The sequence below is a fragment of the Corticium candelabrum genome, chromosome 1 (genome assembly GCF_963422355.1).
Source record: "Corticium candelabrum chromosome 1, ooCorCand1.1, whole genome shotgun sequence".
NCBI lineage: Eukaryota > Metazoa > Porifera > Homoscleromorpha > Homosclerophorida > Plakinidae > Corticium > Corticium candelabrum.
In genome coordinates this window covers 98,390-115,507 of record NC_085085.1, presented here as the reverse complement: position 1 = coordinate 115,507, position 17,118 = coordinate 98,390, and the positions used below count along the sequence as shown (strand labels likewise).

Below are 17,118 nucleotides of genomic sequence, written 5' to 3'. Positions count from 1 at the left end.
TCGACATGTCACACAATGACAGTACCACCAAAGCTAACACACAACCATGCAGTGTCTAGCAAGAATGAGTTGCCTACTCACCACTGGATTATCTGATGTAGCAACTAACTGGAAAGCAGCCAGAAGTTCTCCTTGCTGTTCTCCAATGTACATCACAGGATACCATTTCAATGTAGGCATCAAACCAGCAGTTGCTTGAGCAAAAACTGGAGCAGTCACACGTCCCAAAAAATCATCTTTTGCCTACAGACACAATTTCTCTTGTTACAAATAAGCAGTTCTATTAATTAAATCAAACAGACAATTGTATCTTTATCAAAGATTTCAATAGCAACATGGGGAGGATTCTTTAGTAGCTGTTGAGGATCTTCAAACAGTTGAACGTTTTCAAACACAAGAGTTTGGTCCCAGGTGGGCATCAAAGTCTCTGGAATCATAATTGATTTCTGGCTACGGCGCTGAAATGATACACGGCAGTAGGCATCTAGCAGATAAGTGTACAGTCAACCACAATGCCACAAAAAAAATAAGATCACAAACGACAAAGAAACAGACAACAAACCACGTCCAACAAACTAAACATCCAACAAACTAAACATCCAACAAACTAAACATCCAACAAACTAAACATTCAACAAACTAAACATCCAACAAACTAAACATCCAACAAACTAAACATCCAACAAACCAAACTGCATTTTACTCTTAGAAATACATGATCTGTTCATTAATAAGATAGAAGTCCACTATTTCATGCATGCAGCAGCTAATATTTGTACAGCTCTTGTCCCTCTCTCACATAATTTCAAATGTCAGATAGTTTAGACTGTTCTATGACTAGAGTACCTGACATTCCACTTTCATCACCACTGCGTATATCTCTGGCTTGATACAAATATACGCGCAGCTCGTAACTAAATGGTTCTGAGTAAACAAACACCACATAAAAGCTTATAAAGCTCATCTGTTGCAACGAAAAATCAGTCAAGGTAACCTTCAAAAGTCAGAAATGAGCGTGGACATTCAACAACCATCTCATCCTTTTTCTGTATCATAAACCAACTGATCATTAGAGCACAATAATACAGCAATTCTACGCCTTCTTAAACTTACATCTGGGTTCTTGAAGTAGAATAAAGGTTGATCAGCAGCTCCTTGAGCAATCATTTTACGTAGCCACCTTCTTCTCTTTGACATGTCAAATGTCCGCTTTTTAGCATGAAACTTTGACTCAGTGTGAAAAATCTTGCAATATTCCCATAACTGCTCAGGATCATCAGTTACTTTCGGCTGAAATCAAAACATAAATGAAGTGTCTTGACTAGCCAAAACAAAAAAGATCATGATCTAGCAAGTGTGCATAAAAAAGTGATTTGCCAACATAACAAGTCTCTAGTGTGAACATGGCTAAGCCTTTATTCAAACATATTCTGGACACAATTCCTCAAACCTTGCACATTTTTTGGCTATATCAAAAATATTCCCCTTCCATGACTGCATGCCATCCTTGACAAAACTTCACTCTTCTTTTCAAGTTGAGGAGGGTTTTCCTTCCCTTGCAAGAAGACACGCTTTCCACTGACATCAGACATGTGCACAAATGAGCATCTTATGCTCACACTTTCCTAAATAATCTGTACTCTATTGGCATACCTCAGTCTATATGGCATGCCAGTATATATGCTATCACAGAGTTAATGTCGACTTGGTAAAGATCACACTATAACAATCTGGTAAAGCCATGTTGCCAACCCACATTCAAGACTTGTTAATTTATGTCTTCAGTACATACTTGGTCAGTGCAGATGCATACAGTACAGAGGAGGTAGAAAGCTAGTGTGCGTTAAAGGCACGCCCAGAGGTGAATTTAGTTTTCCCTAGATCTTGTTCGCTTTGTTTCTGTGCTACTGTGTGTCTGCATGGATATACTGCAAACAATGACTAATAATAGCTGCTTTTGTGAATTAATGTTTACATGTGGACTTCACACGGTTACACTGCCAGTGGTATAGAATGTTCCATCTTTCCGTGGTACCAACACCTGTTTTCTCTATTGTCTGTGTGAGATAAGACGAGTCGTTATAGAACGATGTTTTGGGAGTTATCTCGAGTTATCCGCCGTTTTCGGTGAGTCTCTACCACAACTCTGTGCGATGTAGAAAGCTAGCGTGCGTTAAAGGAACTCACACAAACAAATTTGGTCTTCTAGCTAGACCCAGACATCAAGGCAGGTAAAACATAAAGGTAACTAGACAGAAGTCTCCAACTGGTAGTAAACCTTACTCTGAGTACACCTTACTCTAACCCTAGAAGAATTCTGAAAGTGACTAAATGTTCACACTTCCTACCTGCAAAGCAGTCACCCACAGTACAAAATAATAAAACTTCACGTCTTCTGCTTGACGCAATATCAAACAAAATGTTAGAGTTACGACCTGTGGCAACATTAGTCCATCATCGATTCATGCAAGTAGGCAAGGTTGAACAAATCCGTCGAATGACGCCTCTACCTTCCTACTTGGACTGATTTGCACCAGGCAAACGTGCGTAAGTGTTACTTACAACATGGGACAGCAAAAGAGTTTATAATAAAGAGTCAAGACATCTCAGAAACATGAGTGTGTATATACAGATGTTGCGCTCACAGTAGCTCAAGGCAGACTGAAGTAGGCACCTGGTTTAAATACGGGGATTAGAAGATGTTTATTGGCTGAATAGTAAGACCAACCAGGTAGCGCTGCGCTAGCTTTCTCTACCTCCTCTGTGCTATTGTTTAAGATTGTGGTGCTTAAATTCAGAAGCTCTTCAAAATTAGCAATACTATGCTACAAGACTGTGGCAGCCAATTCAAGACTCAAGCAGGCATATATGACATGCCTTTGTTTTCTCTTTAGTAAACCAGCTTTTCATCAATGCAACTTCCCTACTCATGCAGTCACTGTATTCATGATTAACAAGAAAGAATCAGCTAAATCCAGAACACTAAAAACATTTAACAATTTGCATGTCTTCAAGCAACTTAATTATGTCATAGTCATTTATTTCAATGTCAGTACATCGTGTATTACCATTCAATGAAATATTCACCTTAATCAACACTAACTACAACTACCTGTTGATAAATTATGTCTAATAATAATAATTCAAAATCACACCAAGCTGCAACTTTAATCTATTCTAATTGCATTATGCACTACAGTTAAGCACAGCTATATAAAAACATAACCATAAAAAATTTCTATCATATGAAGTTGTAAATACAAAACTCAGCAATTAATACTCAAAGCATAAACACTGTTTCAAAGATCATAGTAAGTAAAACACTGCATCTTGTTACAAATCACACTAACTAGCTCACACACACCTTTAGCCTCAAACTTCCAGACCAGAGAGCGCGCGAACTCTAGTCTGGACCAAGTCTATACTAAAATGATTTTGGAAATAGCCTTCTAAGCCAATCAGCTCCTACAACCTGAATCTCGGTTGTAAATTCTGATTGGCTTAGCAATAATTGGTTATGCTAAGTGCACTAATGCTGATTACGAGCTTGTGAATTCCTTGTGGGGCGTAAGTGCAAGCACGTGTCATACACATGTCTAAAACGCGTTCCGGGTGACATACTATACCTCTAATCATGGCCACAAGTGACAGCAACATTGCTAACTAGAGTGTTCTTACCACGGCTTCCGCCAAGGCGTCTGAGACACTGGGAATTGCGTCACTGCATCCTGAACAGCGAATGACCGTGGAGTACCTTCTGAATGAACGAGATGTATTTGCTACATTTCCGACTGGTTTTGGAAAGTCTGTTATCTTCCAAGTCCTCCCTATAGTGACGCATGAGCTGCGTACAGCTGGAGTCAATCTTTTGCTAAACATCCAATTGTCCTTGTTCTTTCTCCGCTGAAATCTCTCATGGAAGATCAGGTAACCGGCCTCCTATCTAAGGGGTTATCAGCTACTATTATAGGAGCAAGCTCTGAACGCGATTCTTGTATCAAGCAAGGATGCTATTCTTTTGGGTATGGTAGTCCTGAGGTTTTAGTTTGAGCTCCAGTTCTTCGATATTTTCAAGCTTACGTTGACAGGTCCTGCACAGCAGCGTCGGTAGACCATCACCTTTGACAACTGGTCAAGCAGTTACACTAGCTAGCGTTCTAGCCAACGTCCCTGCCGCAGAATCAAAGAGTCGTCGTGTCCAGCCATACACCAAGATATCGCCTCAAACACGGCAGACGTCTCTTCTTGGTTCATGAGATCCCATTGCACTAATGATATGTTTGTGTAATGCAAGCCTGTTATCTTTCCATCTCATTATTGACCTAGGTAAAACGACCCTAGGCTATTAGACTACCTTTTTGATAGGTACTTCCAAAATCATTTTAGTATTGACTTGGTCCAGACTAGAGCGCGCTCTCTGGTCTGGAAGTTCGAGGCTAACACACCTTTGGCTTTGCTTCCTTGGCAGGTGCCGTTCTCTGCCTAGTTCGAACCCAACGACGACGACGACACATATGATACATCCTCTCTGCAGCAGAGTACTCAGATACAGAATCGTCTACAGTGTATTCCCATCCTAACAAAATCCAACAAATTTATGTCTACTGTCAAACCATCAAATACTATTATTAAACAATCACATAAACAATATACCTTCTTCATCCACAGCTCTGTTGATGTCAATTTCCCACTGCAAGTCAATCCACTGCCAGCCTTCTGGGCACTCAATTGCATCTTTGTCAGTCACTTCTTTGTTGACATTTCCATTCTAAAACATATATACCAAAATTAAAACAAACATTTTCTCACACTTTAACAACTCCTGTTATTCTACACATGAGCATAATTCTTTTACATTATTACCTAAGAAAACCTGTAAAAGTAGGAGATCCAGTTTCCTGTACTACCAGATATTTAGTGATCAGCGTCTAATTGTCATTCGATATTTTGAGCCTGCTTCTAGCAATTAATAGTTTATTACTTCACAATGAGACTAAAATATCTGCACACACTACTAAGGTTGCTGTTTAGTAGCTCTTTCAAGCCTGCAAATTATGCAACTAGCAGAAACTACAATGGGCAACTGACAATTTTCCTAGCTGCTAGAAGAGTCAGCTTCTCACTTACACTAACTTAACTTAAAGCAGCTGGGTTGAAATTATGTTCATCCACAACTTGAAACCTTCTATTGTTAGATGGTCTTGCTGTTGTAGCTTGTAGATAGTACTACGTACATGTATAACATGAGAAAAGCCGCCAGAATGTTGCAGCTGATAGTCTTCAAGTATTAGATAATTATAACACATGAAAAACTTCACAAAAAAAAAAGAAGACGACAGCAGAATACATACAAAACATCCACTCTAAGTAAAAAAAGTAAATCTGCTGCACTCATCCATGTAAAGCTCTGCTTGGTAATTAAAAACATTTTTTGTTCTACAGCCAAACACCTTCGTCCCTGTTTGGTTCAGTGAGCAGGGCGACGATCCAAGGTACAACATATCAATGAATGATTCACTGATGGCAAACAAAGCCATGTAACCATTGCAAGAATGAATTAATCTAATCATAATATACTGTTACTGACCACATCGCCCCAAGACACTTGACCGTTGTCCCACTTTGTCCCTGGAACTCTGACAATGTATTCAAACACATCCTCTTGGAACACATTAATGTTTGAATCAGCCTCTGTAGCAGCGCTAATAGCGCACACAAGTGCACAGTATCAAAGACAATTATATAAACTATATCAGTTTCACATCCACCTAGGAGGAGGAACAACTTTCCATGCCCCTTCCCATTCCCATCCTGCTGGTGTCTCAAACTCTTCACGTTTCATGCTAAGCTTGCCAAGTCCATCAGACCAGTCCGGACGACCAATTGCTGTCCCCCAACCAACAATGGGAATCTTACTTTGGTTTTCAAACTACAAAAATAACAATTAATTACTACCACAGCAAATTCAGAAGTAAGAACACTAAACTAACAGTCTCAGCGAAGACTGCTAGTTGTCCAATTTGATGACCAGTCATCCATTCCTTCTTATGTTCATCCAAGCCAAGCCACATCATCACCCGCAACTGTGTTGGAAGTTCTTGATGGTCATCATCAAAATGCTTTTTCCCATGATACTACATAAACGTAGTCAATAGCAATAAACTGTCATAGATATAAGACATGAACCACAATTAGTTACGACTACACTGCACATTACAAACAAACTAAAAAAGTTAGCAAAAATAACAGATTTTGAAAAGTAACAAGAAATCAAACTGATACAAACTATTAACATACTTGAAGATAAATAGTTGTCATTTGACTGCACAGTTTGCCTTTAGCAAGCGGTCGCTTTGAATAGAGCAGATGATGAGCTGGAATACGATAGTAAGCTACTCGTTTGTTAGATGACAACATCCAGATTATGACATCTGGAAAACTGTTCTGTGCCTAATCATAACAATTAAAATTATTCCAATAAAGTTCAACAGAAAATACTTCTACATACAAAATACCTCATAAGTAACTGATTTCAATCTACCCAAAAACTCTTCACATTTCTCAATTGCCTCTTGCAGGTCTGTTGCATGTTCTCGAAGGTCTTCAGCATCTTTCCTGACGCCTTCCTAAAAACAGTGTTATTCATTAAACACGAGCATGTACCAATACATAACGTAATGACAAACATTAGCTTATTACATCATTCTGTGCTATATGTGCAGTCGAGTTTAAGTTCATCTGCAGGAAGCTGTTTTAATGTTTAGGCACATGACATCTAGCATCATGTTCACACTTTACAAAAATTCCAAATACATACTGCTCATATAAACTCAATCTTGTGTGTCGTGCATTTTGTACAGTTTACCATTGCCTAGATGGCACTATTACCAATTCAGTCAAAGTATCAAGCAAACATTACTGTTGTCTAGTGAGCTTGGCTTACAGCCAACAGAAACGTAAAACCTATTGTCAATTACCTCAAACAGTAAAAGACTATCATTGACCTTAACACATTATTATGATTAATGAGCTAAAGATGAAGCAATCTAAATTATAACAAACTCAAACTGCATGTCACCTCTTGACAGTTACCAAAAAAATGAAAGGTGTCAAGCAGCTTGACACATTCCAAAGTCAACAACGTCATTTCCTAAAACAAGATTGTCTTCATTCATTCGATAAAGTAAAACTCTGCTGTGTCATTAGTGATTTGAAGGCATACATTAATTAAAGTTACTTGAAGTGGTTCAAGAGCTTAATTATGGATGGTAGACTGACCACCACATTAACAAGGAACAGCCGCAACTGAAATTGTACCAACAGCACTGTAAAACACTTTAGCCAAATTCGTTGACACTTCAATAGACAAAACTTTCACGTAGAAGTGGTAAATAGTGTATACAATGCACAACTACTAAAATAGGGGATACAATCAATTATTAAATACTACATATAATAGACAAAACTTTTGTCAGGAATAGTCAGTCCTATAGTGCAAAAACATGTGTACACAGTGATGATAAATCCACTTGCACATGCACAACTACACACACATATTGCCACTAGAACACTCACAGAGAATTTCCAAGACACAGAACTACCAAGGCACAGTATATCAGATACTTACAATGATGTCCTTCCTGATGATGTACATATTAAGATCCAGTCTAGTTGTGGTGACATCTTTTTCATCTGGTGGACGAACAGTATGTTCTGGGTTCCTAAGATAACAATTTCCTAAAAGTCTTGAAAAAATTTAAGTAAAGTGGATCACGCAAACTAGAAACTGTTTTACAACGTCCTGGGATTATTCCAGTACTAATAATCCTATATATGTCGTCTTAATTAACTTAAACATACAGAATATCATGGGAGAAATACAGACACATGTTAACCATATCTGATAGCAAAATTTCATGATCTGAAACATCTACACTATGCAAACTGAATCGTTAATACACTGTTCTAAACTGTCTGAATTAGCAAAAGTAAAACAACAGCTACGTTACGCATGAGCAGTAAGAATGTTCATGTACATCTTCTCAGATGCAATGCACTTGTAGCCACAATTTCCTACTAAATAAAGCTATCAGACCAATTCGTGCTAATCAAGAATTTTCAAAAGGAAACAGAGCACAGTTTAATGACATACAGCAAGATCCACCACTCTATGCCCCGTTCTCTGTGCACCTCATGCCAGTAGGAGCAAAGGATGTCACTGATACCACAGCTTGCAATACATGTACCAACTGTAGTCTCAATGTGCAGTCATCTCATACACAGACAAACAAACAAGTGCATGAAAGCAAGCATATACACATAAGAAAGAAAGTACACAATAACTACACAATGATGTTAATGTAATCAACATTTAACAACTGAAATAAACCACAAACCTAGTAATACATTGATTGTTACATAATGTAAATACATAAACCATGATTGCCATACAGGTCATCAATGAGTTGGTTGAGAAGCTGAATCACAGCTGATGCTTTCTGTTTCTCAGTTGCATCAAAATCAATAAGTTCTTTGACTGTTTTCAAGTGCCAACTCAAATGATCACACGTTGTTTCCATGATTGACAATGACTCCAAACGGTATGAAATGTCTTCCCATTGGCATGTAACACTGCAGCATGGTTTTGTCTCATTCCATGACATGTAGTAGTAATGGTCGCCATTGTGTGCTGGTGTCATAGGCTGAGTTGAAGATGACATAGGCATTGTTGCTACATCTAGTTTGTTTCCATAGTTACCTAAGACACAAAATAACAGCAGATAAATTAGATTTTACCATTGAAATGTCCTCTTAGTTTTAGTAAATAGAAACTATTGTATATACTTTTCAAATTTAATAATATTGAGTAGATGCTAAGCTCATGAGTCACGTACAGACCATGTCTCCTCAGATAGCGGCTACTTAATGTACTCATTCGATACATGATTGTGATCGACTTTCCATTTGGTGTCACAATACCTACTCCCCTACACAATCTTGTTACAACAAAAATGTCTCCATATTCGAGAACACTTCTTCATTACTGCATGACCAGACCCATTACAGCTACACAAGCTCTAGTATTTGACAACCCGTAAAAATGGAAAAAACCTTTTGCATAGAAGAACCTCGAGTTTGTTAGTAGTTAAACACTAACCAATTCATACACCTCTGCAATGCAGAATGCAAATTACCTTGAAGTATATATTGAGGGAATTCCTCACACTGTACATACTTTATCAATTTACCTGTAAACTCAGCCATTTCAAATCTGTAAACTCAGCCGCTTCAAATCAATCTACGAGTATTTCATTCACAGCAGGACATGGACAAACGTTTAAACATCGTGGAGAACATGCGGGTCTAGGTATAGCCCTAACGTAAATTTCTTTGTAAAAGCAACATGTTCTCACATAAGAAGAGTTTCGCCAAGGCTTGCCCCAATCAAGGCATGGAAGTGACTACTATTGACAAAAGCAATGTAGGTTACAACTAACTGCAAAATGTTTCTGTGCCTGTCTGTTGATGACTGATAAAGTGTACACTCTTACAGTCAGTCGTCACCATATTCATGCAATTATAGTATTCCAGCATTTCTAAGGTAGCTAAACTAGCTGTTGCACTGAACAGCACCAAAACACTGGCTGGTTCTGAAATGTGTCAAACCAATAGCAAGAGGAATTTCAGTTCTACCTTATACACGTTTACATGAGCACTTGTACCCAGGCCAGCCCAAGTCAGCTCAATTTAAAAAATGCTATATATCAATGCGAGCCAAGCCATGCCAAGTTGCATTAGCTCGATTGACAATTTTCAGCAAGTCTGCAGGCACTGGCTAGGTTGTGCAAACAATATGCTTGCTGGCAAAAAGCTGCATATGCTTGTACTTTACAAAAGAGTGAAGTGAGCATAACGGTCCTTCAACTGTCCTTAGACCTCTCCATCTGACTGTTATAAAGTAAAAAAGGAGAAAAATTGACTTGCCTGTCTTGGGTGCATCACATACTTCTAGTATGTTACTGTGAGTGGAATCCATGACCAACAATTAAACAATTCACCCTCTCAGATTGCGCTTTGTAACCGTAAGGGTTGTTGGTATCTCTGGCACATGTGGGCATGCTATGTGTGCTTGTACAAATGAGGTATCAGTCTTCCATACTCAGACAAGTACAAGCCATGGCATACACCATCTCTGATACCAAGTCAGTACAGAAGCTGATAACTTTCAGCAAGCAGTAATTCAATTTTATAACTGATGGCTAGTTTTGTTGTCCTCATGAGGAGAACCTTCAGCTTGCTTGCTACCCAGCTACAAATCAATGTCCAGACAAATAATACTCCTCTAATCAGTCACTATTTTCACCCATCCATCTCACCAACTGCCAAGTCGCCTCTCACCCATCCTTTCTTTAATTAACTTCCTTTATCTATTCAACTGCAAGTCACTATATTAGCATCTCACCAACACTGATCTCAAACTCAATGAGTCCATCAGATTTGGCAACCATTGTTGCATCAAAGAACACTGCATTCAATGAAAACTTTCGACGTCGAAGATAAGGCTGCAACAAGAAATTGGTTTTAACACAACAACTTTTACAGCAAACTGTATTTCAAACTACAATATTTAATAACTATTAAATCCTAACACACAAGATTTTCTCACCACAACTTGTACAAGATCATCTGGAGATAAATCTGCAACTGGCTCTTTAGGATACTGACCAATAACTGTTTCAAGCTGAAGTAAGACTCGTCCTCTGTATGCTGCTCCTTCCATCTACCAACAACATAAGTACAGATCAATGGTACATCAGTTGCTGCAAGGAACGCGCTGACAAGGTGTCAATGGAGTCTGGCCTCTCTCTGCCTCACAATCTATTTGTCTAGTGTTACTTATGGTAAGAACTTCAAGTATAAGATAATGGAAATAAGGCACGTGTACATGACATCTGCACACAGAGATCATGGCCCTTAACCTGCAAGTATTTATGTCTCCGTAATTAATTAGGCTTCCTAGCGATGCATCACGTGACTCCTAATTTAAAGTTACCGGAAGTGCTCTAGCATCTATCGGAAGCACGTGCCTTTTGTGGACAAAAAAAGATCAAATCCAAGAGTGAAATAATCGGAAGTAAACTATAAAAGAGAGCCTACCGAAAGTGTATACGTGTAGGTACGGCTGCTTGCCACAAGTTGCGGTAGATCAAGTCACTAGAGATACGAAAAACGCTTGGAGAAACGTATCGAAAAAAGCGGGCTCCCAGCAGCAGGCTCCAAATAATCTGGAAGCGTCTCCGCGACAACTTGGTGAGGGAGAAAACTCAGGAAATGAAAACCAAATCACAGACTTTTGTATTCGTGGTACACAATCATGATGAGCATGCGCATAGTGGCTCATCGCTGACTCTCATCAAATGATATTGTAAATGGTACAGTTCCAGCGTCAGCATTTTTACACCTACTCGGTGTCTTCTCGCGAGCGTCGTCAGAATCATATTGTAAAGCAGGCTTAAGATGTCCCAACCGTTGAACCTAGATATTAATCTAGAAAATGAAGCACCTTCTGTGCTTGCATATGGTTACATTGCCACATCATACCATTGAACTAGGATGAGTGTAACAAAAAGTAAGTAGTTATAATAAGCCTATTAAAGAGACTGTTTGACTAATAACGTCTGAGCATCACAAGTAGGCGTGACACGCATACATTTATTGAGGGGCGTGGCATAATAAGAATTGCTTTGATGACCAACATTTCTTAGGTTTTCAAACCCTGGATACACATTGTCAGTATGACTTTATATAGGTGACATCACACAGATTGAAAAGTGCAGGCATCGACCGTTTTCGAGGTGGGGTAGAGGGTCTGGGTAAAAACAAAAAGTTTTCGTTTTTGTAAAATGTTGATAAATACAGACGGGACAGGGGCCCTAACAGTTCACACGGATCTTCATAATGTCCCCTGTCAACATAGACCTTCCACCCGACATAACACTTCCCCAACCAAACCACAAACATGCAACAGCTCACAAAAGGCAAAATACAACATGCAACAAATAAGACAATGCATGATAGGCAGCCTATACTATACCCATGTTTATTAAACCTCGATCATGAAGGGCTCTCCACTCAACAAATTGTTGAAAGAAAATATTCTCGAAAACCCTCTCATGATCTCCGTCACATAAACTGGATGTTGTCTTCCTACCATGCATTAACTTACATATTTCCTCAAAACAAAGATGGTAACCTGATAGTGTATGCTACTGTTAATCTGAATATGCTGCCGTGACCCACCTCTCCTTCATTGAGATAATCATATTCATCTGTGACATCAAAAGCCCGAGGGCCACCGTAAATATTCAAGAAGCAAGGACCAAATATGGGTAGAAATCCTCCTTCTCCTGGAGCAGAAATCTCTGAGACTGGAATGTATGTGGTGCCAACAACATCATCTTGGTTAATAGCACCAAACCCTTTGTCTCGATCAATAATACGAATACGAATGCGGTCGCACATAGAAGGAACCTAAAAAAGATAATACAAGTCCACAACTACAAATACATGTAGTTCCAGATTTGCACACCTAGTGTCAATAAACTAAAGACATACTTAATAACACAAACCAAAACATTTCACAAAACTAACTCTGATCTGGTAGGTCAGAGATGTTTGCAACGTTGTCAATAGTGTATCATTGTCTCATCCATGTTTGCTAGTTAAACAGCATGTAGTGACTAAGTCATTAGTTTGACAAACTTTAATCTAGTAGTGAAATCCAAGAATGATTTCCGCATAGTCTTCTGGAAGTCGTGACTCATATCATGTCTTAGATTGTACCGAGCTGACTTCAAGCAATATTTCCATATAAACCAGTCAACACTAGCTCCAACCCCTCCTACGTGGAGCTCTTCTGCAAGTCACCTAACTGCATCAATAACTTCCACATCAAATACAGCCAATACCTAGCAACATGTCTTCTGTGTGCATAACTTTATGGGTCTTCATAGACACTACAGAATGATGTTGGCACACTTTGGGTATTCTACTGTAAATGATCAAATCCTTTTTAGTATGATTTGGAAACACACAGCGCATTCTATTTACAGACCACGGTAACGTTGCAAAATCTTAATTAAAGATGGCAGTGGTTTATGACAAAAAATTGATATCACATCAGCGGTCTGATTAACGTCCAATCATACAACAAGATCCAATTAATCTAAATCTTACCTTGATTCCTAAGCTCAACTTCTGGTTGAACTCTGGGTTTGCATTCTCGTCTATCACTTTTGTCTTCACTTTCTTCCCAGCAAATGACACTTCCACATAGGGGTCAACAAGATCAACATCCTCTTTCTTGCTGGAAAAAAGATTCTTCAGACCATGAAAAAAACCAACATCCACTAGAAATACAAGGAACATACCAATTTAAGTTCACTAATCATGCAGCTAAACATGCAAACTTCACATTTCATAAATCGCATCAGATTATCCTAACAACACGCATCATCACAAAAGTAAATAATCACAGAATTTCAATGTACAAGTAGTCGTTGCGGCATGTTGCACAACTGATGTACACGTAATTTGTAACAAACTAGCAAATGTTTCAAACTTGTGGCTATGCACACGGTAGTATTGAATTGGTTATCCACGCAACCTATATAATTATCATAAGCAGAAGAATCTGGTTTTGAACGATGAGCAATGTAATAATGTAAGAAACACACCAAAATTAAGTAAGTCATGCACTTGCTTATTGTAAAACAAATGATTAACTGTGAAACATACAAAATAAAAATTAATATCATATAATCATCTCACTTCTTGGAACTTCTTCAGCTCTAAACACTTTCAATTCCATAGTAGCAGGAGCTAGCTGAACACCAGCAGGACGCAGCAAGTTGCTACACATAATTACCATAGACCAAATTCAAATATTATCACCACAAGAAGGCATACGATTCAATATCACACTTGTCATCGAGTACAACTTTGGGAAGTTTCTAAAATCAAAAGAATTTCTTCTTCCAAACAGCAATATAATAAGTTACTAATACAATTACCACTGGCTCGTCACCAGGACCTAAAACCATGACACTCATCTTCAGGTAACCCCGTGGCCCCGCCTGAGCATCATTCGGATCAGTCAGTAGGAGCCATTTGTGCACAAAGCAGTGACCTAGAAAACAACCGATCATACATCAGTCAATGACAAATACAGTCAAAGACCACGATGCAAGCAGTAGAGAGTAAGTACTTCTACCAAACCAAGCCATTGTCAACAATACAACTGACACATGGTATGAACTTGGGCAATCCCAAGACACAACAGATAGTAGCAAACACCATTCACACTAAAAGTACTGACCACTTTCAATGTAAACCATTCCCAAGTCCATCTAGTCAAACAAATAAATGAGAATGTGCTCACACTGCTGCATTTACAATGAACCTGAAACGTTCCAATGAGAGCATCTTTACGAAGTGTTCTTGAGTGCGACACATCAAACTTGCAAACAGTGTCAAACACTTCTGATGGTTTCTTTTTCATTTCAAAGAAGAACATCTGAGAGGGACAAAATTCAGTAATGCAGCAAAGCAAGAAAGAGATGATTCTTTGCACCTCATCCCAAAAAGGTTTGTCAGTGTCTTGCAATACACGTGAACCTCGATTCTCATCTCCTACAAATATGTTCGTAACCGGATCTATTGGTTGTGTCTTGCACAGCAGCTTTCTCCCCTCAATGATATGAACTCGAACCTACAACAATACAATTACAGATATAATAACATATTCTTCACTGCCAGGCTACATTTACTAAACCTGAAAATCTAATGGCTTGTCCGGGTACTTTTTCAACATTTCTTCCCGCTTCTGTCTCTTCACACTTAATTAATGTACAATAACAGACAATGTCACATTGACATGCTTACACGGTATTACTCACTATTCACATAAAAACCCATCACAAAATGTAAAATGACTCTGCCTTATGATTCTTATAGTTTTAATAATATTAAATAAAATACATATATCCATTAATCACATAAGATCTATTAAAAATTTGAACAACCAACACCCTTAGTGATACATAGTGTTTAGTGTCTTGCAGCTGCATCCAAACTAAATTCATATCAAAACATGCATTGATTTCTGCATTTTTGTAGTTAGTATGTCAAATTTTTGATGACATAGATAGCCTTCCTTTGGCACTCATATCTCTGTAAAAGAATTTTGCAGATCTCGTACACATTCTATGAGACCATCTGTTGCCTTAGCCACACTGGTCATAAATCGATTTCAATGTACGCAGTAATGCAAGACGCAAAAATCCAGATAAAATTGGTTCTATATTTGCATTGTGCACAGTTTAATGTAAACAGTAAAAATGCAAGACTTCAACACTGTGGCAAAAGATGGTGTCACATGGCATCACTAATGTGAACCAGGCTTACAACCAGTGTAAAACCTCTACCAGCAGTCCAAAAAATTGCTACATTCACCTAGCCTCGGCCTTCTAGACCCGTGTAGCGTCGATTCAAAATCGGCTTCCACAGGTCTGGGATGGTCCCGCCTCTTCTCATTCTGGTTGGTTCTAGGACCAGAATTAGTGTTCAGTTTCATAAATGCATACCTTTCCAATCACGGCTGTAATAGAAGTACAACAAAGACATACCATGCTAGAACATCATGTCACATCCCGCTTACCTTTGTGTTTACTGTAGTTACGGTTTTATTATTAGTGTATTAGTACGTACTACGTACGGGGACGCTATGAAACACTTTCTTTTACTAATGCAGCTGTGGACGCAATCGACATTTGTCTGCCAAAGTCTGCTGTGAGTCGCTGTTAGTAGCCACCCGTAGCTGCAAATTTGCAATGAAAATTTGCAATGCGCGACTCTGCTGTGATTTGTCACAGATTTGATGTGACTTGCCTCAAAATCGTGACCCAACTTTGCCGCGAGACTTTGTCTAGTGGTAGACATGTCAGATCATGAAGTTGTTGAGCATGCAGCTGGTTAGTGTAGATGTCGAAGCACCAGTTCATAATTTAGAACAAACGGCTCTGCTATTATTCGGTGCCGTTACTGCTGTTGACAGGCATAGCATACAAACCATAACGTGTAGGGATGTGATTTTACGTGAAGAGCACAGTATAAGTCGTTGTTTGTGTACAGCATTCCCAATATATGCACAGTTGCTATGCGGAGCTTCGGCAACTGATGTTAACGCCGCCTGATAATGCGATAGTCCCATAACTACAGTGGCAAAGCAAGTTCCGTCTAGGTTACGTTTCTACCCTTCATTTCTCCTCCCGCCCACCTGCTGTTACTCCAATGTCAGAGAACAATTCATAAACAGTAGTTATACTGTAATAAACTACTTAGTATTGCAATGTTGTGCTAGCCGTAGTGTCTAGTATCACTTTTTACTTATCACTTTAAATTTGTTATGGAGTTGACAGGTTGCTAACAGAGCTGAATACAAGGAAATTTTTGTCCGGACAAACAGGTTTGCCCAAGCCACGCCCATTCTAAAATTTTTTGACCCCACAAACACTTTTTTCTATTTTTGACATATATACAAAGCATGATAATAACCAGAACAACTTTGAGACAACACACCTGCAAAGCAATCTTTTATTGCGTTACAATAAAGTAAAAAGATTATGGAACCTCAAAAGACAAACTTGAAAGTGCACTATAATTATGTGAGACAATAGCAGAACATTAACAGGAAAACCTAGCACAACAATGTGCAAAATTGTATTCAGTCAGACTTTCTGGAAAACTATTTGTAGACGCGGTCTTAGATAGAGGATTATGCCACGCGTCCCAGTCATCTAAACTAAAGCTGCTAGTGCTATCGTCTTGGGTCAAGTCTCCAGTTTTCCTTGCTCAGTATTGATTTCTGAAACCTTGATTAGGACAGTAGTTGGTCTTGCATCGCTCCCACCACAGCTGAATAGCGGCATCAGCATGAAAGTCTTGAATTGATGGTCCTTCATGGTATACTTCCATAAGGTCAGACAAGGTGGTGTTGCTCATGCTGGTGTGCCGGTCTGTCTTGATCAGTTTCAGCGATGAAAACATCCTTTCAACATG

General features: G+C 38.8%; 1 protein-coding gene across 2 annotated transcripts in view; it reads right to left on the bottom strand.

Moving 5' to 3' along the window:
- The window catches only part of LOC134179316 (myoferlin-like), a 36,527-nt gene that overhangs the window by 11,993 nt on the left and 7,416 nt on the right, over window positions 1–17,118 (bottom strand). For both annotated transcript variants that reach the window (XM_062646185.1, XM_062646193.1), the window contains exons 7-31: window positions 14,834–14,897; window positions 14,633–14,770; window positions 14,462–14,575; window positions 14,378–14,408; window positions 14,073–14,188; window positions 13,969–14,012; window positions 13,831–13,913; window positions 13,237–13,409; window positions 12,301–12,531; window positions 10,667–10,780; window positions 10,463–10,562; window positions 8,452–8,758; window positions 7,628–7,721; window positions 6,516–6,626; window positions 6,298–6,450; window positions 5,991–6,134; window positions 5,769–5,929; window positions 5,588–5,702; window positions 4,654–4,768; window positions 4,446–4,576; window positions 1,114–1,290; window positions 995–1,046; window positions 847–924; window positions 303–484; window positions 82–243 (exon numbers count right to left, since the gene is read on the bottom strand). In XM_062646185.1, the coding sequence (XP_062502169.1) occupies window positions 82–243; window positions 303–484; window positions 847–924; window positions 995–1,046; window positions 1,114–1,290; window positions 4,446–4,576; window positions 4,654–4,768; window positions 5,588–5,702; window positions 5,769–5,929; window positions 5,991–6,134; window positions 6,298–6,450; window positions 6,516–6,626; window positions 7,628–7,721; window positions 8,452–8,758; window positions 10,463–10,562; window positions 10,667–10,780; window positions 12,301–12,531; window positions 13,237–13,409; window positions 13,831–13,913; window positions 13,969–14,012; window positions 14,073–14,188; window positions 14,378–14,408; window positions 14,462–14,575; window positions 14,633–14,770; window positions 14,834–14,897 (3,190 nt within the window). The remainder of the gene's footprint in view (window positions 1–81; window positions 244–302; window positions 485–846; window positions 925–994; window positions 1,047–1,113; window positions 1,291–4,445; window positions 4,577–4,653; window positions 4,769–5,587; window positions 5,703–5,768; window positions 5,930–5,990; window positions 6,135–6,297; window positions 6,451–6,515; window positions 6,627–7,627; window positions 7,722–8,451; window positions 8,759–10,462; window positions 10,563–10,666; window positions 10,781–12,300; window positions 12,532–13,236; window positions 13,410–13,830; window positions 13,914–13,968; window positions 14,013–14,072; window positions 14,189–14,377; window positions 14,409–14,461; window positions 14,576–14,632; window positions 14,771–14,833; window positions 14,898–17,118) is intronic.